The sequence below is a fragment of the Manacus candei genome, unplaced genomic scaffold (genome assembly GCF_025592945.1).
Source record: "Manacus candei isolate 608988 ecotype Guabito, Panama unplaced genomic scaffold, ASM2559294v1 h1tg000067l, whole genome shotgun sequence".
Lineage (NCBI taxonomy): Eukaryota > Metazoa > Chordata > Aves > Passeriformes > Pipridae > Manacus > Manacus candei.
Genome location: NW_026138115.1, coordinates 11,100,588 through 11,122,211, shown reverse-complemented (window position 1 = coordinate 11,122,211; position 21,624 = coordinate 11,100,588). Strand labels below are relative to the sequence as shown.

At 52.8% G+C, this 21,624-nt stretch overlaps 1 protein-coding gene across 2 annotated transcripts; it reads right to left on the bottom strand.

Annotated features, from left to right (window-relative positions):
* Positions 1 to 594: 594 nt before the first annotated feature.
* SYNDIG1L (synapse differentiation inducing 1 like) lies at positions 595 to 19,504 on the bottom strand. Of its 2 annotated transcripts, none has more exons than XM_051806562.1 (4): positions 18,780 to 19,504; positions 7,144 to 7,699; positions 5,763 to 5,900; positions 595 to 4,140 (listed from the first exon to the last, which is right to left on the bottom strand). In XM_051806562.1, exons 2-4 carry the CDS (start codon positions 7,570 to 7,572, stop codon positions 3,982 to 3,984), a joined length of 726 nt encoding a protein of 241 aa, XP_051662522.1. In that variant the 5' UTR covers positions 7,573 to 7,699; positions 18,780 to 19,504; the 3' UTR covers positions 595 to 3,981. The 2 variants fall into 2 exon arrangements, with proteins under 2 accessions (XP_051662522.1, XP_051662521.1); XM_051806561.1 differs by having other exon boundaries at positions 7,144 to 7,599.
* Positions 19,505 to 21,624: the final 2,120 nt, after the last annotated feature.

Here is a 21,624-nt window from a genome sequence, read left to right as displayed (position 1 = left end):
AAAGGCCAGCCCCACCCTTGGTACAGACTCCACCCTGTCGTTAGCTGTTTCTAAAGAGAAAGGCCTCCTGGGAAGTGCTCACCTTGACAGAAGAAGCCCAAGATGGAAGAGCGTGTTTTCCGCTGCTGGCAAAAGAAACCAAATCCCAGTGCACTTCAGACACTGCTGTTCTGAACTCCTGGCTGAGTGAGGAGCATCTCCAAGGCAGGGGAGGAATGGAGGGCATGTTCAGCCAACCCAGGGAGTGGGTCTGGCTTGGTCCCCAAGGTCTTGTCCTCACAGCAGGGAGGGCATCTGGGATACCTGGTCATGATACTTCTTGCAACCCAAAATCCAGTGTATGAGGCAAGAGAGGGGTGTTTGGGCACAGATTTGGGGAGATGGGGAGTGAATGAGCTTTCTGGTGACTTTCTGTGTCTGTTTCTTGGTGTCACTACCTTAGGACAATGGCTGGGAGTACTGGTGGGGGGACTGGGCCAGGACATGGTCATTTAGGGAGCAGTGGGCAGGAGGGCAATGGACCAGGTTTGCTGGGGCCAGGGTTGCAGGACCGCATCTGTGCTGGGGGTGCTGGACAGCACAGGGACAGGCACCCGCAGCCAGAGTGTGGGGAACTCAGTTGCAGAGAGATATCCTAATTATGAAAAACACATTATTCATGAATAGAGGAGTTATTCTGATATGTCATGGGACTCTTCAGCACCTCATGATTATTTTTTAAAAAGGATACAGGGAAGGACAGCAGGTTGTGGTGTACACTCTTGTAAGATATCACTGTTTAATTGACCCTCCTCCACCTCCTTCTCAGAGAACCCCAAATCCTCCCTCATCAGCCACCAGAAATCTCACTTCCCCATCGCCCCTTTGCACAGGCACAGATGGTCTCTGCACTTGCTGCCCTTTGCATCGCCTCCTAGAGCTGTGACCTGCCAGGCTCCCTTCTCCTTTCTGGGCTAGACATGTTTCCAGGCCAGGACTTGAAGCTATTCCTCCTTTGCCCCTCCTACCCTCCTTTGCATTTCTGAGTATTCCCTCTGAGATCAGGACCATTACAGGGCTCTGGAGTAGGGCTGGGGGTGCCGGTTGGGAGAGGGACCCCTTTTCCGGGAGGACAGGAGGGAGGGGGTGAAGAGACACCTCTTCCACAGCCACTGGCATGGTTTATTTAACTTTTTTTTTAAGCTTAATCAAATTTCTGGAGCTTGTGTGTTCCTTTGCTGTGTCTTGTTGCCTTTTTGCCTCCTTCCCTTCTGCTCAGGTGGCTGCAGTAACACTGTGAGTCTGTAATAAGTTATTCAGCAGCGATCTCCATGCTGGTCCTCAGATTTCAATTTCCACTTTTCCCTTCAGGTTTCTGACTAATTTCTCCATTTGCATAATGCCCCCCTTACAGATGCTGTGGCACAGCCCCTTCTCCTCTTCCCCGCCCCCAAGGTCATCAGAGATTCAGGCTATTAGTGGAAAATACTTTAATTTTGTTGGCCCTTTGGCCTTGTCCTTCCCCAGGCATCTCCAATTAAAAAAAGTCAAAGAAGCAATTTGGGGGGCAGGGGCACAGGCAGCCCATGGAGAGTGGGCTGCTGACCCCACCCCCACCCATGGCAGCCCTGGAGGAATCCAGTTGGAAGAATTACAAATGCACAGGTAAATGCAATTTCTTACTGTAGATTTTGGTCTAGCAGCCCCAATGATTTTGTCTGGACCAGAATTGGTAGGAAGCCTCCACCCCTGCCCCCCAGCTGGGGGTGCTTGAAGGGGATAGACAAGGAGGGCTTTTGGGACAGCAATGAGCTGGGGCTTGTGGGGCTGGTCGCCCCGGCTGCATGGGTACCCACAGACATCCCCTCTCTGAAATAGTGCTCTTGTCTTGCTTGGTTATTTGGAGGGATGGACAGCCAGGATGGCTGAGCACATGCAGGACAGGGCAATGAAAACTGTCACTCAGCTGCTGGGTGAGTCTGCCCCTTATCACTCCTCTCTAAGCCATCTCATCTCTTTTGGACACCCCAGCCCTTCCCTGCAAATTCTGTCTCTGTCCACCATCAGAAGCAAGATCTGCTTGTTCCCTCCTATGTTTGTATTCTTTTGCCCCTCTTCAAGCACATTTTATTTTATGCTTCTGCTATACACACAGTAGCCAGAACACACACATTGCTCCAGTCTCTCTCTCCCTAATTCTCGTCCCTTCCACACAGGGAAAACAGCCTACACCACCATCCCGCTCTCAGTGTTAGTTGCTCACTGTGATCTGCATTGAAATACATCTCCCTCCAAGTTGCCCAGACACTGGCTAGATTATAACTTCCTTTGGGAACAGTATAAACACCTCCAGGTTTAAGTAAGCGTGACACTCCTGCAAAGCTCACCTCTTTGCTAGCCAGCTCCACATTCTTATAAACAGAGACTTTTCTCCTGCTTTTTTTATTAGCTCTTCCATGTTATAAAACGCAATGGGAAGTTTCAGATCAGCATCTGTACAGGTCTCTGATGCGCTTCTCTCTTTTATGGCTCAAGTACAACAGCAATTGCAGACATTAACATGCTTCTTTAGTATGAAATGTACATTTGAATGGCACCCAGCTGGAGGAACATGTTGTGCCTCTTGCAAAGCTGGCTGCAGCCTGCCCAGAAACCTTGGGAAGGGGGTGAGGGGTGCCCAGAGTTTGCCTGCAGTCCCCTGCACATGAGGGAAAGAGGCAACAGGGGAGCCATGGCCAGGGAGAGGAGGCATGGTCAAGGTGGATGCTGGGGAGTGGGGGGTGAGGCATAGCCTCTTAATGCCTTTTTGGGGCAGCCATTGCCTTCATACCCACCTCTGAAGTACTTAACATGTCTGACAATATACAAGTAAGCAAAAGGAAGATGTATGTGGGGATGCTGGGGATTTCCTTGTCAGCAGAGGCTTTAGGAAGGATGGAGATATCCCTCTCCAAGGCATGGGAAGGAGTGTGTTGGGGTCACCCCCTGTGTCTTGGGCTCCCTCCATGTCTCTTCCTTCTCTGGATCTCATCCCCTTGCAAACAGCACTCCCACCTCAGACTCTGCATGTGATGTCAGCCTTTTCTTTCCATCCTTCTTTGTGTGCAGGGCCCTGACTTAGTGCCAAGAGTAGAATCCTTCAGGCTTTCACCCCTCCCAGGTCACTTCTTGAGTAGAGATTTCAATTACAAGTCTTTTTAGGGCCCAGCACTCTGGGATGGCAACTGTATGGGGGCTCAGACTTGGGATCATCATGACAGTCATTATTAACATGGAGAAAACATTGCTGTCTTTACCAGCCTGCACCAGGAATGGAAGAGATGTTGTGCAACCACCAGCCTGCCTTCCTCCTTGCTTCTGGGATGGGCCAGCAACTGGGATTTCTCCTGTGGATCAGGGATCTGATGTGTAGAGTAGAGGGATGTGTAGAGCATGCCCTTTGGTCTTGTTCATGCTCTGTCCTTCTACTTCACTGCATCTGAGGAGCCAGGTGCCACCCTGTGGTGCTGAAGTGAGAATGCTGTCCCCATCACAGGAGTCTGGAGACCCCACCAGGACTCGGGCCTCCTGGAAGAAACAGCGGTCATTCTCTGGCCCCATATCCCCTCTCCTCCCTGTGTGCCCTCTTCGTGGGCCAAGCTTGGGCACCAGCAATGGCTCTCCCAGCTACAGGGCTGAGAAGGGAAGCTGTGGCCCCAGATGAGGGGTGGTGGCACCAGCCCAGTAGCAGCATGCACATCTTCCATCAGGCAAATGTGCTCCTCCTGGTCCCAGCAGACAGACTGGTTCTCAATTCCCTGTTGTTGGATGGTGGCACGCTACAGCCTTGGAGAGAACAGGGATTTACTGTTTCTCTGAAAGGAGAAAAAACCTGCATAGTGCATCCATGCCAGGGTCTGGCTGTGCAAGCAGCCTTTGCAGGCACTGGTGCTCTGTGCTCCACAGGAAAGCTCAATCCCAGGAGGGCCCCAGCCAGGGATGGCAGTGACATGCAGGTGGCAGCTATACATGGCCCCCTTTTGAGAGGTAAGCAATCAGTGCTACCACCACCCCGATGTACACTCCTGTGCCGATGGTTATGGAGAGCGCAGCAAGGAAGAGAGCTCGGCGGGAAGCTGAACTGGCCAGATGGAAATCTCCTTTGGAGACAGCCTTGCTGGTCTGGAAGGAGAAGAAATGCTTGTTGCTCACAGCTGTATCAACCTGGCCTTTTACTCACCATGCAATTGTTTCACTACTGAGTCAGTCTCCCTTCCCTGGTCACTGTCCCATGGCAACTGGGAACAGACAGCACGGTGTTTGCCAGTCAGGGAGGGCTCAGAACAGCAGTGCCACCTACACACATTTCCCTGTGGATTTTGCCTCCAAGGGAAGCGTGGGCTTCAGCTGCTTGTCTGAAAGCACCCATCTGGGCACTGAGCCAGAGCTGTGAGCGGGAGACTGGACCCTTGTAAGAGCAGGCAAATGGTTGGTGCTTGGGGTGATTGCTGTGTGGCACCAACTAGATACCAGTATACCCTGTACAGATATGTACTGAGTACTGCCTAGTCTCAGGGAGTTGACTCCAGACAGCGTGGTCCATTGGTCTGGCTCTGCTGCCACCTGGTTTTTCATGTGTGGGGTTTTTGGTTGAAGCCTATTTGCTATAGAAGGGTTGATGGAGCCAGCAGTGGAGACAGATGTGGGTGTTGGTTCTCTGTGATGGCAACTTCCAGCTTCTCTAAGTGCTCAGGGCACATTCTAAGTGCTCTTGGTATTACCTACTACTTGTATTCAAGTTGCCACATGGAGATCACTGTGCACAGACGTCGAATAAAGAGATGGTCCTTGCCTCAGTGAGTGAACAAAAGGGGTAGTTATGGAGCTAGATATAAATTGCCCCACGTACGTCATCACATGGAGAGTGCACTGTGCTATATTGCACCACGTGGAAAAATGTGAAATCAACTGCTCCTTGGGGTCCTAATCAATTAATGCTTCCCCTGCCTCTCACCATCTCTGTGCCAGGCACTCATATAATACACTTTTCCATTTCTGTTCCTATTCTCTCGATTTAACTTCTTAATACCTCCCCCCACCTATTCTTTGTACAGAAGCATCTGTGCAAATGTGGAGTAAATCCCCTAGCTCTGCATGAATTATTCTGGGTCAACACTAAGTAAGTGAGCCCAGGCTCTGGGCTAAGCCCTCAAGAAGGCAGCAGCTCCTCTGAGCTGGTGCAGCCAGAGGGCCACCTCCCTCTCCAGCCTCTGCCAGCCTGGCATTGGCTCCCATAGCTTAGCCAATGTGCATCAGAAACAAGTACAAGAGAGGAGCTGTAGTGTGATATGGACACCAGGATCTCCTTTGTGTCCAATTTCCAGAGCAGCCTGGTTCCTATGGCATGAGCTGCCTCAATCTGGGTCATGGTGTAGAACCTCCGCTCTACTGGAGAGTGGGAGGACAGGTGGGAAAATGCCAGAGTGAGAAGCTGGGCAAAGGGCCAAGAGCAATTCCAGTTCCCTAAATAACACCCAGAAGACCCAAAGGAAAAGCCTGACCCCCAGTAACCCGCACCAGAGCTGGAAGGCTTGCAACCCCGCGACAACTGTGGAGACATCCAGCATCACCCTTTGCCTCAACCCTCAGAGTTATGGCCATGGCACAGAGATGAGCCTTAGATCCAGAAAGGTGCTGGCCACCTCCAGGTGTGGCTTGCAGGGCCCTCCAGGTGTGGCTGCTGTGGCTTGCAGGGCCCTTGCTCCAGTGCTCAGCACACACAGGCAAGCAACAAGATCTCTTACCCCTTGGGAGAAGTAGAAAGCAGCAATCCCCAGGGGCCAGAAGCAACACAGCATGGAGAAAAGGGCCAAACCCAGGTGGTCCCTGGGGGGAAGCATCAGGAAATGATCCTCGCTTTCGCTGTCGCTGGAGGAGTCGCTCTGAAAAACGAGATGAATTCAGCACATGCCCACCTCCCTGTGCCTCACTATCGGCTGCATCTCAGCCCCTCACCTCCCAGCTTCTGCTCTCTCCTGGCCCTATCACATATTTTCATATGATTCCCACCAGCAAATTCAAGAAGTAAATTTTAAAAATATTTTAGACTCTTCAGCGTGGTTTAATGGAGAACAACGTAGCTCAGCAAATTCAAAAGTGGAATGGATTCTTGGCTCCCTGCCAGAGCAAATCCTGAGCTCACTTGCTGGGGGTCTGGGATTTCCCTGCATTAGAGAGAGTCTTAAACTGAAATATCTTCAGCTTTGGCAGAACTGATTGTTTGTCAGCTTAAACAAAGTTAAACAAAGTGCCTTATCCCCATTAGAGACTAGGAGATCAATATCCTGCTAAACTAATTCAGGAAGTGAGGGAAAGCAGCTGAATTGGAGCTTCCATTGCAGGGGCAACATGCCCTCTCCCCCAGTAAGTACATTGCTCAGTGGCTGCAGTCAACACTCCTGCCTTTGGGCACCACTTGGCCAGCCTCAGACCACCCTAGAAGTGATTTGTCTCAGTGGAAAAGGCATGCAGAGGTGGGGACACCTCTGATGCCATCTGAAAAGGCCACATCACCAACACCAAAAGCAGCAGAGCTGTGCTGGGTCATCAGACATCAGCTCCAGTGGGCTCCGGGGACCCACTTCCACCTCTCAAGGTCCTGGACAATGTTCCTAGCCTTGGCACCATTGCTCAAGCCATGGTGGGGCACAGCACAGCAATGAGGCTGCTTTGTTAGCTCTCATTCTTCCTTTGCAGGATTCATCCTGTCTTTATATATAAGCTTTTTCTCAGCTGCTGCCATGAGGCATATGAATTTTGCTGTTATGCAAGAACTGCTGCTTCTCCTCAGCTCAAGTGCCACAGCAGCAGCAGGCTGCCCTTGTCAAAGGGTCCCCATATCCCAAGGGTTCTGCAGAGACCCACCTTCCTTTTGCTCCCAGCAGCCTGCAGGCGGGCTGCTCTTAGGGAACCTGACCTCTTTCTGAGGTCAGCACTGAGGGAAAAGGAGCAGAAATGATAAGGAGAAAGAAGAAATACTGGGTGCACAGGGAGACTGATGAGGCAGGAGATGGTAGGGTGTGGGGGGAGCTCTGGGTAAAAATGGGAGAATAAATTACCGAGAATTTGAGCCCATGTTCAGAATTACCACAGGAGTTCAGTGCCATCCCACCTGGCAAAGCTCACCTCGTACTCCTGGAGCTCATCTTCCTCCACCTCATAGGACACAGTTTGGATGCGGATGTCACTCTCTACCAGGCAGGACCCTTGCGCCTCGTGCCTTTCAGGAGCTTCGGATGGAGCCTCTTTGCTTTCTGTAAAAGTGGTTTCACAACTTTCTGTTTTGCTGTCCTTGGCCTTGAGAGTGGTCTCATCCTTCACAAGGATGAAACTGGGGCCGTACAAGGCTTCAACAGCCAGCTGCAGGGAACTGGCATCCAGCAGCTGGTGAGTCCTGGCACTGCCAGCGTTTTGGAAGATGTAGGAATACAGTTTCCCTTGGCAGTGATGACTGGAGTAGTCCTGGCTGTGATGCTGGTGGTAAGAATAGCTGCTGCGAAGGTGTCCGTTGGCCTTGGCCAAGAGCGGGTTTTGCAGCTCACGCACACTCTCCATGCTGTTGGTGGTAGGGGGGAAGAGATCCTGCAGGAGCAGAGGCGGTAGAAGGGAAGAGGCTGTTATTACAGCAAGGCAAGGGAGCAGAAAAGCCTCTCACCCATGCAGAGTCGATGTCGAGATGAGGCTAGTGGGAACAGAAAATATTGGCAATAATGGAGAAAACAAGAGTCCTCCCCACCTCTGCACAGCTTGAATGCTATCTCAGCAAACAGAGCATCTCTTCGTCTCTCCCCTGCTGGTAGTAAGATAAGGATGCAGCCCTGCAACAAGATGATCTGATTCAGGCTGGATTAAGATGAGGATTTGGTGTATCTATAATGCATCTTGGGTTGGCCACGTGCAGCCTGACAGGAAAGGACCTACTGCATCTTTTCTGCTGGTTCATAATGTGTGCTGCCTAACAGACAGCACAGAAGTAGTTAAGAGGCTGACAGTCACTCAAGGGGCCTCCCTGACTTCCCAAAGCAGAGGGCTGCACAGTGAATTACAGCCCTCTGGAGATTACACATACACCTAACTGACTTGCAGGTAGATGGGAGGTTCTCTAGGGCTCCTCCAAGGTTGAGCTGCAGCTGGGGCAAGAGCAGTGAGCCACCAAGGGAAGGCAGGGGGCTGCTGTGAGGACATGGAGGTGGTGTTTAGGCTTGGGTGGGAGTGTTGGATGCTCAGCCAGCCATGAGGAGGAACAAAGAGATGCGAGATTAAAGGGGAGATCCCAGGGGGCTTGGTCCACTTTGAAATGATGACATTCTAAGTAAATGATCCATCACATCAAAGCAGCTCCACCCTTGGGTACCGCAGCAGCGGTACAGCCTTGGCTCTGGGCCACCAGCTTCAGAAAATTCTGAGTCCAAACAGGATCCTCAGCTACAGATGTCAGCATGGGTTTATTCCTTGGGGAAATTCACCTCCCTCTCCCTTCCTCCATTTCAGAGTGTCGAAACCTTGTGCTGCTTTTTTTTTTTCCCCATGAAAATTTCTGAGATTAAATATTTCCACCCCTTTTCTTCAGAGGAGCATTTGCTATTTTGGCTTCCCAACCCACCTTGGCACAAAGAAAACGTGCAGTGAAATATCAGTGTTCCCCAGGAGAGAGAAACAATTACTTTGTGCTCTTCAGTACCCGAGCCCTGCATTTTATGGTCTCTCTCTAGCACTTTCCTGGCTCCTAGACCATGCCACCTTATTGCCTTGCAACCCCAAATGTTCCTGTCCTTCTTAGAGACCTCAGTCACTGAGTCCTCTGCAGGATGCTGTGTAGCAGAGGCACACTTCCTCCTGCTATAGGATTCCCCAAGGTGCACTAGGCTTTCTGATAGACAGCACATCACCTTGGCTTTAAATCTGTCCTCAAGGAGGAAATAAAAGTAAAGAAGTTGGAGTTGAAGATCCCAGAGAGTGAAAAGCTCAAGTGGTCCCTTGGCCAAACTCTGCCATGCCATGCAGGTTTGGGGGCCGTACATGGTTTTAAATGGACCTGTCCATGGGCTTTGTTCCGGCAGTGGTCATCACATTTTAGAAAGCTGTAATGGAAAATGGAGCTGTTCTGCTAAAACTGCGTGTTTTGGTGAACGCCCTCCACTTCTCCCTCCCCAAAACCATTCTCTGCCTTCTGCAGTCTCCCACCTTACTAATAAAGCCTGTAATGGCTTGTGCAGCAGATGGCTGTTAAGTATTTTGAAAATATTTAAGAGAGATGCATATTTGTATCAAAGGTGGTTTTATTTCTACGCAGACCCAGAGAAGCTCAAAGCTTCATCCCTGTTTTCAGGCAAGGAAACAACAATCCTCTTCTTTGCCTACCTTAACATGCAAATTAGGTTTCTAATAAAATATCTTTCTTTTGAATAAAACAGTAAGAAGAGATCAATCACTGAGTGTTGTTTGAGAGCAGCAGCCCAAGCAGAAGAAGAAGCCCAGCACTAGTAAGAGAAAGTTGACAGTTTTGGTACAGCATCCATGCCTCATCTCAAGAAATGCTTCTGACAGCAGGCTAGGGTAGGGAGGAATGGGATCTTGCTGCGAGCTGCTGAAGGGAGCTGGCTCCAAATGTGCTGAGAAACACCAGCATATGGACTGCAGGCAGGCTGCTGGCCACCGGGCAGTGGGTGCTGCCTGTGTGGAAGTTGCTGTGCTTCTTGCTTTGGGTCTTCTGCAGCAGGTTAGAGAAAGGGAGAGCTGTGTGGGAAAGCCACACATTCACAGCAGCTAGTGCTGGGAAACAGCGCGTGGGGGAGAAAGAAGGGAAAGGAGCTGGGAGGAATTGGAAACCGAAAAGGCAGCTTGGGAGGTGCCAGAGAACCAGTGGAGGATGAGTGCACCCATGCAGCTGGACTGCTGCTGGACATGTACTCAGTTGACTTTGAGCTGGGAGATGGCTCACTGACCTGGGCTGTGGGGAAGAGGCAGGGAGGGTTTGCAGGTAGTGAACAACGCAGGGTGAACATTCCTTAGAAGAGCAATAGTGTGGGTAGGAAAAGAAACCACGGGAAAATACTGCTGAAGCATGGGGAAGTTTCTGTGAATGTGGGCTGGGCAGGGCTGAAGGCTTTGTCCCAGGGGAGGAGGGAGAGCCCAAACCTCTTTGATTCCTCAAACTGCCCTTTGAGGGCTGTCCTTAGAGCAGGGCCAGGATCTCAGAGCTGCTGCACAAAGCATGGACGGGGCAGGGCTACAGCTAAAGGGATTTAGTCCATGCTAGCCTTGTACCCTCTGGGATTCTAAAAGATTTACCTGTATTAAACTCTCTTTTCCTTGCTGCCTTCCACTCTTGGGAGCTGGGGCCGATGCTCTCCCTCGGAGCAGGATAGGGCAATAACAGAACTGCAAAGATGAGGGGAAAATACAGAAGATCTCACCGTGCTTCCGATAAATAGGCAAAAGGACCACTAAGTGCACTCTGGTGCCTAGACCCGGCATTTGTCAGCGGTGGAGAGGGGACACTGAGGGCCAGCATCACAAATGCCTATAGCAGTGTGCTGTAGTGTGTACCTGCTGGAAAGCAGCCAGGCTGAAACCTTTTTCTCCAATAGCTGATGTGAAGAGTCCCAGTGTCAGAGGGATTAGAGTTCCATCCCACTCCTTAGTCACCAAGATTAGCACATTGCATAGAGACCGTGCACCAAATGATCTGGATTCGAAGGCATAGACTAGGGCCATCAGACCCCTAGAGATAACATTAGAGAGGGAGTGGCAGAGAGGGCAAGGACCAACCCTGCATGCACACACACAGGGAATGAAAGAGCTACACCAGCCCTGCAGTTGTCCCCAAACCCCTTTTGGGTTATTTGGATCCTACAGTGAATTTAGCTGCACAGGGACTTAATAAAGTAAGCCTAGTAATAAAGTAAGCCTGGTAATAAAGACAGCTTGTTAATAACCGAGCTTGGGGAAAGGAAAGGAATGAAGTCAGCAGATGAAAGCAAGGAAGCCATAAAAGACAAAATTGGCAAAGAGTGGCCATTCTCTGACCTCATTATCAGCAACCCTGGATAGCGTGCATATCCATCAGCCACACGGGGCTTGTCTGGGCAGGACTGGCAGCAGGTGATGGTGGTGAGATGCTGCTAAGTGCACAGGGATGGTGCACACATACAAGCATACATGCACAACGGGAGCCCAGGGGAGGGCACACCTGGGAAGAGGCAGACTTCAGTGCCCTTGTCAAACCAAACCATTGCTGCAGCTCTACTGACGACTGACAGCTGCGGGCTCCCTACTGAATTGCCTCCCCCTCTGCGTGGCTGCTCCTGTAACCAGCTGGCTGGGCAGGGACCTCCATGCTCCCCAGCCCGGTTGCAGTGGTCCCCAGCAGAGTGAGAAATGCACAGCTGTGTTGTGTACTCAGCTTCTCAAGGCGAGTACCGGGTAAAAGGAGCCAAAATAAGGCATGAAAATAAAGAGGTAGCAAATATAGCTTTATGTTTCACAGATCTCACCTCCACACCACATCCCCTGAGGCAGTTCTTAGAGGGACCCTTGGCACTGATGCCAGCTATGATAAACCCGTTAATGATGAATTAAGTAGCTGTTCCAGGAATCAATCATCATTTAATTGCCCTGTCAGGCAAACACTCTGCCTTGCTTCCTGGGCTCATTAGCAGGTTGTGGCTGAGATGCATGTCCCCAGACTCCTGAGTGAGGTTAGCCCACCACGACCAATGGCTTTCCCCTTCAGGATAGCACCTGGGGAAGTTGGTGCCCTCGGGGAGTGGTGCCCTCCTGCACTGCCATGCCCTGGCTGATCTGAGGGCAGGGAACAGTGTGAATGCCTGTTCCTGATACAGCTGATGTGACGCAGCATCACAGCCAGGTACAGCTGCCATATCCCTGGGACAGAGGTGGGCTTGCACCTGATGGAGCAGGAAAGCATATGAGATATGTCAAGCACCCTTCCCAGAGTCCAGGCCTTCCTAGAAGCTCTCAGGAGGTGCTTTTAGGCTTCTAACCAGAGGCCCAAGTCCTGCCAGGAGACAGTACCTCTGCCTCTGGACATCCAAGCTTGCAATTCTGCTCAAGAGAAAACCAGCTTACAAAGGCTACTGAGAAGCAAAGGCAGAGCATCGCAAGGAGGAAAGTTGTCATTTTGGAAAGGTAATGGATGAAGGAGGATGAAGGAAAGGCATTGAAGGCTCATGGACGTTGTGTCTGGCAGGGGCAGACCAAGTCCTCTCTCAGTCCCAGGATCCCACACAGAAGCATGGATACCTGACATGTCCCAGCCCTGAGCCCCACAGGGTGAAACACAGCTCAACAGGAGAAGGAATTGCTTTCATCAGCCCTGCAGACATGATTGCAGAAAGCAGTTTTGTTCTGGCAACACTCAAGCCCGTCTCTACATCGCTGCTCCTGCCTTGGGTACAGCACTGGCGTGCAGTGAGGGACTGTTCATCCCTGGGGTATAACAAAGCCTTCACCAGTCCTGGGACAGATTGCTGTGGCAGGAGCATCAGATGAGGTGGCCGGGGGGTTGCAAAGGGTTGTGTGGATGAGGCAGCTCTCAGTGTGGGACAGGAGAGGAGGGTGGTGGGACATGACAGCCTCAATGAGGCTAGCAGAGGTGGTACACAGAGAAGCAAAAGAGCACGTTAGGTACAGCACTGGGAGAGGAAATGGTGGGCAAGAAGCAAAGTGACATCTGAGCCAGGCAGAGAGCTGGACCCTGGCAACCAAGATGAAGAAGAAAAGGACTATGAAGCTGCTGGAGGGGAAAGAATTGGTGAGGACCAAGAGAGAAAGAAGAAGGTGACACAGAGCCTGTGGACATGGATTAGAGGAAGGATAGCTGACGCATTTGTGATGTAGAGCACCCGATTCACAACTTTGATGCAGCCCATTTGATAGAGCTGGAAAGGAGTGAATAAAATGCTTGTTTTGATCTCCTGACAGGTGGAAAGCCAGTGCCTCAGCAATGGGCTCCTAGCTCCAACAGAGACTAAATTGCTCTGAGGATTGGGATGCGATAGGCTGCTTTTCAAGGTTCACAAGTCAAATTGGGCAATTTCCAGGTGGAAATCGAGTCTTTATTGTCCCTGATAAAAACGTTTCTCTGCAGCAGCGTTCCGACCCAGCTGTGCTCAGAGCTAAGGCGTTGCTCCTAATGGTAAGAAACAGCAAATCCATCCCCGGGGCTAGCAGGGGAGAGCCGGGCTGCTTCTGAAGGAGCCGCGCCAGGGGTTCGGAGGGCTGGGGCTCCCCCACTGCCCTGTCTCCAGCTCCAGTAAGTTGGACATGCTGCCCGTGAACATCCCATCAGCAGGGGACCCGTGGGAACTCCATCGCCTCCAAACAACCACAGCATTCAAGCCTCACACCGGGAATGCCTGCACACAAGCTGCTCCTGGCCGCCCCGTCCCCCATCCCCGGCCGGGCCCCGCCGCTCCCCCGCCCCGGCCGCGGCCGGCGCTCGCCAGGCGGCCGCCAGGTGTCCCCGGCGCTCCGCGCACCGCCGGCCCCGCACCGGCCGCACCGCCCCGGGCCGCGGCCCCGACCCGCCCTCCGCCCCCGGCACCCACAGCGCCGCGAGGGACGGCCCTGCGGGCACAGCCTGGGCCCGGCGCCTCTGTGTCCGAACCGCGGGGGGCGGCTGCGGCGCCCCAACACCGCGCGGCCGGCGTTGGCCTTGACAGTGGGAGCACAGCGCCGGCCCGGGGTCGGAGCTCGCTGGCCTGGGTGCGGCCGGGGGCCGTACCCCGCTGGAATGCACCCCTCCGGGATGCACCTCGCCTTGCCCCTCAGGAAAGGGAGATCGGGGAAGGGCACATCGAGCTGTCGAGAGGGGGAGGCGGCAGCATCGATGGTGATGGAAATAAAGCACATGGTGGTGTGGGTGGCTAGGTGTATAATTAGCAGGTTTGGTCTCTCTCGGCATCCCTTTTTTTAGCTGGAGACACAAACAAGTAAATAAGGTGGCTGTCAGAAGTTTCCGCAGGCTGTCCTGGGTGTGTAAGATCAAAGAGGAGGGGGGGCAGTGCAGCGGGGCTGCTCCTGGGGGCTCCCCTGGAGCTGGAGAGCAGTGGGGTGGCCATGGGGTGCCCAGTTGAGGCAAAGCAGAGAGAGTGACCTGGCCAGCAGTGTTGTACTGGGGAAGTGGACCAGGGCAGGATCAGGGATGGACAAGTTATGGAGGTGCCAACAGCCACACTGGGGTAGTCCTCTCAGCCTCAGGGCACTCCTGCTGGCTTTGCACCTAAACAACTTGCAGCCCTGCAGTGCTCTGAACAAGCCCCAGTGAGGGGCTTTAAAGGTGCCAAACAAAACTGATAGATAGCTCTCACCAGGGGCTTTTTCACTTTTCTGTTTGGGGACCCAGCAGGGTTGCCAGGAGGCAGTGGAGGTTAGGGTGATGACTTCTGGATGTAGAAGCTGGTGGGACTGTCACTCAGCATCTCCAGCCCTTTGAGGCATCAGCCGTGGGAGGCTGTTGGGCTCTGATTGCTCATGTCAGCCAGACAACACCAGCCTGGGGCCAGGGGAGAGTGAATTCCCCTGCCTGATACGGCATCTAAATCACTGTCCTGGAGAAACATGAGCTCAGACTGGGTCTGGGCTTCAACCTCCTCTTCCTCAGCTCAGGACCACCCTAAGGAAGTACCCCAGGGCTGCTGTCTGGAGAGAGGGGCATTGGCACCCTCAGTGTAAAAAGCCTACTTAGAAACATCCATGCATGCATGTAGAGCTACTGAGAGCCAAACTGACACCTGGGCTGCAATGCTTCCAGCAGAGGCAACCCCATCCCTCACCTAAGAGCAGGCTCCCTGCTTGGGGTGCCCAAAGGGACACCAAGCATCCCACTGGAGTGCTCACAGAGGTCCCTCGAGATGTGTTTATTACCAGGACATTCTCTCTGCTGCTGAAAGACGCACAGAAGCTCTTGCTGACGGATAGTAATTTTGCTCGTGGCTGATTTTCCTGTGCTAATGGTTAAAGTCCTCAATTTCACATCAGGTTTTCTCCATCACTATTTATACCCAGTATTGAACTGAACACAGTGGTTATCCTAAATGGTTCCATGCTCTTCTCCCAGGAGGCATTTTCACCCATACCCTTTGCTGCAGTCCCATCATCTCCACTTCAAGGCTCTTCTTCTGCCTGTCAAGTCCTGCAGGGCATTTATGGCTGCTGCTACCATGGGACCCTGCATCCATCCTCCCCACTGCTTCATTCCCACAGACCACTTTGAAAGCAGTGATACTCTGCTCTGGCGCAGACCTGTGCCACGTGCTCCTCTCCAGGACCATCCCTGCTCCCCTCAGCTCTGCAGCCCAGCCTGCCCCAGGGCCGTGCCTGGGGTCTGCACTCCGGGGATGCTCTCCGTGCCATGTCCTGTCACCCAGCACAGAAGTGGTCAGGCAGATAGGACCTGGCTTTCTTCCAGGTGAGAGACCTGCACCATCTGAGACCAAAATGGGGACAGGGATGTAGCGCTTGGTTGGCAAAAGGTGTCGGGGGGGACACAGAGATGTCCTCCCCTTCACAGCTGCAGCTTGCTGATAGAGCGGCTTAGCTGCAGCACCAAACTTCATCCTCACATCTTCTTGAAAATCCCCCTCCTGTCAATCGAAGCTGGCAATGCAAAACGTCTGTTAAGGACTGCTCATTTGTCTCTGTTTAAAACATACCCATACTCAAATGATTCATTATCACCCTGAGGGCTAGCACATGCCGGCAGCCTCCTTTCCCCACTGCCCTGTTTGTTTTATCCACGTCTGCCTGCCTTAAACTCAGGGCTATTTCCACCTTGCTTACTGCATTCTGATTTTCCAGGGGATTCACAAGGCTCCTCTGTAGTTCAGATGTTTAATTCATTTGCCAATGATCTGCTCCCTCTTTAAAAATGAACTTATGCTGTGGAGACGACACCTTTGCAGCTTATTTTTCAAACCCTAAGTTTCCAAACACAGTGTGCATTTATCAGCAGTAAGCTGATCTCCTGGTCCAAAAAATAAGTGAATTGCTGTCTTCCCATCTGGCCAACATCTGCAGACTCAGACAAACTTCTGAGGAGTTAAATTATTACTCAGGTCAAAAGGTGCAATCCAAACCAAATGTTTAGAGCCTCTTTCATATTTGTTATTACCAAAGAATACTCAAGTGAAGATGTGCCCTTTGTGTTTGAGGAGGGGCAGTTCACACTGATTTATTCGGTTGTCAGGAATATGGTGAGAGGAAAGGCAGCAGCTGCCCTCAGCCATCCCACAACCCTTGTTCATTCTGCAGTACCAGAGCCCAGGATCATGCAGTGCTAAATTTTCTTCTATATAGTGTGAAAAGAGATGTTGCAAAACAATGTCACATCTCCTTTTCCATAACATTGTTAAGTTGCCTTGCTGAGGGGGCCTCTGAGCTACTCCAATTGCTGTATAGATGCTCTCCCTTTCTTCCTGGCCCATTTCTCTTCCCAGCCCATGTCACCACCTCCCTGGGACAGGACTCAGGCTGCTGCTTGCACCCATACAGAGTCATAGTGTGAAAGAGGCAGCTCTGCTCTGGTTGAGCTGCATTGTTGGTCTTACGAGGGCTAAGTGAGGGCAACCTGATCATGGTGTTTCCCTCCCAGCACATCCCTGCTGTGTGGGGACAAGCCCCAGCAACACCCTCTCGCCCTCCTCTGGAGGTTCTGGAGAGATGGAAGGATTTGCAGAGAAATCTCTGCCCAGCTCAAGGCAGCACCAGTGTGGCTATTGCATGTGGCATAAAATCTCCAAGTCGGTGCACATGTGCCTTGGGCCAATCTTTCATACCAACTGTTGAGTTTCCAGTCATATAGTCTGGAGACAACTCCGGTTTTCAAAAGATACCTGAAGTGTTTCACTCCGAAAGGAAGCTGGTTTAAGTCATGCACCACGAAAACACTGGGGATCATTGTAGCCTTCCCTTCCAGGCTGAGCAAAGCATTTGGTGTGCTTTGCTGACTTTTTCACTTGTCAGAGAAATAGCAACAGAAAGACAATTTGGAGGAAACCTATAATGAATGTTTTTTCCCCTCTCTAATGATGTGGCTTGGCCCTTCACTCTGAAAAGTCAATCATTTGTCCATCCCTAATCTTACAAATAGAGAAATACTGGCTGAAGACCTTGCCTGAAATTACTGCCCTGAAAGCAGCAGTAGAGCTGCAGCTCCTGTGAGTGTTACCTGCCAGCCCTGGGTTCAGGTACAGGGCTTTAGAAATTAGGCAGAAAAAAGGAGGACAGGAAGAGCAGATCTTCGGGATACTTGCTGAGGTCGAAGATGCTCTGGGGAAGGTGTGAATACATCACAACACATGCAGAGGGGCTGTGAAGGAGGCAGACAAACCAAAAAGGCCAGAAGTGCCCATGCCCATGCCAGGGGCCCACAGACTGCTCTGCCACAAGCTCCTGGGCCAGGCAGGATTGGCCCCTTCGAGGCTTGCTCCAGGGAGCTTGTAGGTGGCAGAGGGGCATTTTAATTGGCACATTTTTGCTGAGAGCTTGGTCACCTCTCTGCAAGTGATGGTGCTATCTGCAGACTGGGCTGAGGGCAGGGAGGGGTTAGGTACCATGCAAAAGCAGGGATCTGCTGTACAAATTCACCATGCTCGAACTGCAGCAAATTACTCATTCTTTAATAATGGTGTTTATTACCTGTCTCTGATGGTGGTTCAGGGAGACAAAGTGAAGTGGATTCAGCTCCCCAAAGCTTTAGCTCTGCCAGCCATTTTTATGACATAAGAAACTTTTGCCAGAGAAATGCAGTCACTGCATTTTGGCTTGGGTAATTCCTTCTCCTGACAGCCTACAAAGTAACCAGCAACTATCCTCCAGAGACAAAAGCTTTTTTTTTGCTTGTACATGGCAGGCAGGCTCAGACCCCACTCCTCTGGTAATCCCTGGTATTTATATAGTGCTACTTTCCCCCCGGGAAAAAGGTTTTTACTGGTGGCAGATCCCAAGCTCATGAAAAGGGAATTTATCTTTTTCAGAAGAAAAGCAAGCAGCCCAGTAAAGTGGGTTTGGGGAGAGCAGCATGGCTTTTGTGAAACCCGCAGCAGCTTTAGAGAAGGAATTATAAACAGGCACTGGGTAGAGACAGAAAGTGCTTCTCGTTGAAACTCCTGAATGAGTGGCTTTTCCCCACAGATACAAGCTGGGAGGTCATCCGCAGGGCTACAGGGAGATAGTGCTGCTCAGGGGAGCAGCAGGGTCATTTCATTGGCGTAAGTCATGGCACCGGCAATAGCCCTCTCGACCAAGGTCCCTGGACTGTTTCTTTTCCCGGCTGCATCCCAGGGATGGCCGGCAGTGGGGTGGCTCCCGCCAGCTCCTGAGGCTTCTCATCAGAAGGAAAACAACCCCCAAACTTCAGCCGGCGGCTGAGCTGCCGCCCGGGGACAGAGTCCCGATGGCTGGCTGGATCCACGGTGCCACTGCAGTTGCCCTGACATATCTGGCCTCCAAAACTTTGGCCGAAATCCTTACATTTTGCCCACCGCAGAGCTCTGACCAGGTAATTTGTCCTGGTTTTTCCAGATTACAGCCTTTCATCTTTACACCCCAACATATTTTCTGACCTTCTTGGGGCCAACTCGAGCCTGGCGCGGGACTGCCTTTCCGTGGGGACGTGCTGCCATCGCACTGGAGCAGCCTGGGGCCGCTGGGGACGAGCTCCCGGACCCCCTGGGAATGCCGACCGCCCGGGTGTCAGCGGGGGTGCCCCGACACGAGCGCTGTGCGCGGGTCCTTACCTGCGTGTCGAGGAAGGGCTCACCCGCCAAGTTGGAGCACGGGCGGCAGAAGTGGAGCGGCGGCGGCTGGCATCACGGCGGCCGGCAGCGGCTCGGCGGCCCCGCCGCGGCCTGTGGCCGGGTGGGCGCCCGGCGGCCCTGCGGCGGCCCGGCCGCGGCCGGGGGTGCGGCGGGAGCGGCGGAGCCCCGGCCAGTGCCGGGGTGCGGCAGCGCGGAGGCACCGAGCGGGTGCCGGCGGCGAGCGGCGCCGCGCTCGGGCTGCGGCCGGACCGCGCTTCCCCTCCGCGCCCGCGGAGCCGCGCTCGCCCGCTGGTGCGATCGGCGGCTCGAGGGCTGGCTACCCGGAGCCGTGCCGCTGCTCCCGACGTGACTGCTTCTCCTGCTGCTTCATGTGGCACGGCAGAAACTCTCTCCTTTCTCTTATGCTCGCTGCATTTCCCAGGGCACAGCCCTTCCCACTCCCCCAGCAAGGAAAAGACCCAGTGCCAGAGAGCAGAGTTTAAAGGAAAAGGATAAAGGAGGTTTCTCGCTGCCCGAGCCGGTGCTGAGGGGTCAGGCAGCCCGACCTGGGGGCTGCACCCCAGGGACAGCCAGCTCGTTTGCTGGCTCAGACAGGTATTTTTCTGCCCTGATCCTTAAGGACGAGGGTGAAGGGTTGATTTGCCTCACGTACATCTGGGCATCGCTCCAGTGAGTGGAGTTAATCCGGATTTGCACCAGCACAGCAAGAGTCAACACCCCATTCTTCCGGTGCTCGCTCCCCCCCCGCCCAGGTTATGTCCCGGGTAACCCGTGCTGCTTCCTCACCATCCGGCCGCTCCCTCAGCCCTGCACTGATGCCCTGCTATTCCTAAACTCCCTAGTGCCCCCCCAGCGGCTCCCCCTACCTCAGGAGCACCCAGCACCGAAACGACTGTTAGCAGATACACACGCAGCTGAAGCCTGGTCCAGCCAAGGGCGACCTGCTTAAGGGTGGGCAGAGAGCTGCCTGCCTTCACCCATCCCCGGTGCTGCTTTGCCAGGAGCCGACCATGACCACCAGACCCAGAGCCACCCGTGTCCACCATCCATACTACCCAACAGTCACCCTTTGCAGCCCACACTGGGGCTCCCTTGGGAATCACACTGTGTCTTCTCAGCACAGTGTGCCTTTCTGAAGGTCCAAGCTTGTTTCTAACACCTCCCAGCTTCTTCCAGGTGCTGAACTGACAGCTGATGGACTATGTACCAGGGCAGTTGGGTCTCAAGGTCCCATTCCCAGAGGAGCTGGAGGCTCTGGCTAGGGAAGGCTAGGGCAGCCTTCCTTGTGCTTCAGTTCTCAGATAGCTGCACATCTTTGCAGTAGCAGCAGAGATCCTTCTGCAAAGCTTAAGGGGCTGGATTACCTGGGCTAATGACATTACTGAAATGCCTGTGTTCCTCAGAGAAGCAGTGACAGGTGGCCAACTTTCCCTCCCTGAGGGCAATCTGTGTCCCACATCCCCCAGCAGGCCTGGGAAGGATTTGAGCCCAGAATGCCAGCCCCAGGCTGGGGGCCTCAGCAGGGAAGCTGTCTTCCAGCATATCAGCCAGACCACAGAGCTGCTGCTATGAACAGAGCGATCCTCAGGAAAAACATGTCCCTGTTGGCCAGACACAGCCAACAGAGTTTGGGGGGAGTCTAAGAAGGGAATAGTCTGCCCCCATGTCCCTAGGCAGTGGGACAGACAGGAAAGGGCTTGGGATGCAGCAAAGGAGGTTTGGCAACTCTACCCATCTGAGATCTGTCAGTCCATATCATATGCATACTTTGGAAGTGGCCTCAGCATGTGACTTGGGACAGAGGGACAGAGCAGATGACTAGTAGTGGTTCCTTCAGCTCTGATGACTCCAACTTAGCCAAAGTCCAAGTGAGTGTGAAGCAAATTCCTGGCCCTGCACAACTCAGGATGTTGTGTGGATGTGGGGGGGAGCTGCAGCCCTGTAAGGAAAAGAGTAGGCAGTGGGACTTACTGTTGCATGGGTGGGAAAAAAGAGGTTTGGTGGCAACCACCTTCCCCTAGTGAAAATCCCCATAAGGGTCCTGCTCATGTCCCTGGGAGCTCATGGGAACGTGGTCACCATTGGCTGCTTGCTTCCCGGTCTGTTTTTTGCCTCAGTTATGAGATCCCATAAAGCCCTGTCCAGCCAACATGTGGTAATTAAAGGCAAACAGAGAGGCCATATTCCACATGGACAGCATCTTGGAGGGGCTGTTGAGGTGAAGGGAAGCAAGACATGGGCTCAAAACCCTTCTCTCTGTGTCATGGGGGGGAGCCTGAAAGAAAAACTCAGTTGCTGGATGAAGCATCTTCATCCATGGCTTGCCAAGGTCCAGAGAGCTGCCTTAGGTTTACCCCAGGCCAAGGTGCCAAGCAGAAGGCAAGCAGGCAATCAGGAAGAATAGCTCACAGAGGCAGCACTGGTGACCACCAGCTGTGGTCATCTCCACCACAGCTGCCCCTGCACAGTCCTGGCCAGCTCCTGTCAGCCTGGGGCAGCTGTTCCATCCTTCGCCAGAGCCACACATATCTCTGGATTAATGTGCAGGCACTGAGATTGTCTGTCGGGGCAGGGGATTTAGCCCTCACCAACTTTTACAGATATACTGCTTAGCAGCAGAGCTGCACCGCTGTTTCTCCTGCTTTAACAATGATAAGGCAACATTAGCCTCCCAAATCAAGGTCTCTCAACCTCGAGTGGCTTGGAGATAAATGTATGCATGCATAGATTGTATGCATGCATGTACATGCTAGTGCTTATCAAGGTATGGTGAAAACCAGCCTAAGCAATATGGTTTGGGGCTTTGCTTTTATAACCACAGCCA

Excerpts from the sequence above, each read along its gene's own strand:
- SYNDIG1L (XM_051806562.1), bottom strand. The coding sequence starts at position 7,572 with ATGGAGAGTGTGCGTGAGCTGCAAAACCCGCTCTTGGCCAAGGCCAAC. Across the intron at positions 5,901-7,143 it reads ATGAGCTCCAGGAGTACGAG|AGCGACTCCTCCAGCGACAG; the intron begins GTGAGCTTTGCC and ends CTCGTTTTTCAG. Across the intron at positions 4,141-5,762 it reads CTTTCTACTTCTCCCAAGGG|ACCAGCAAGGCTGTCTCCAA; the intron begins GTAAGAGATCTT and ends TTCTCCTTCCAG.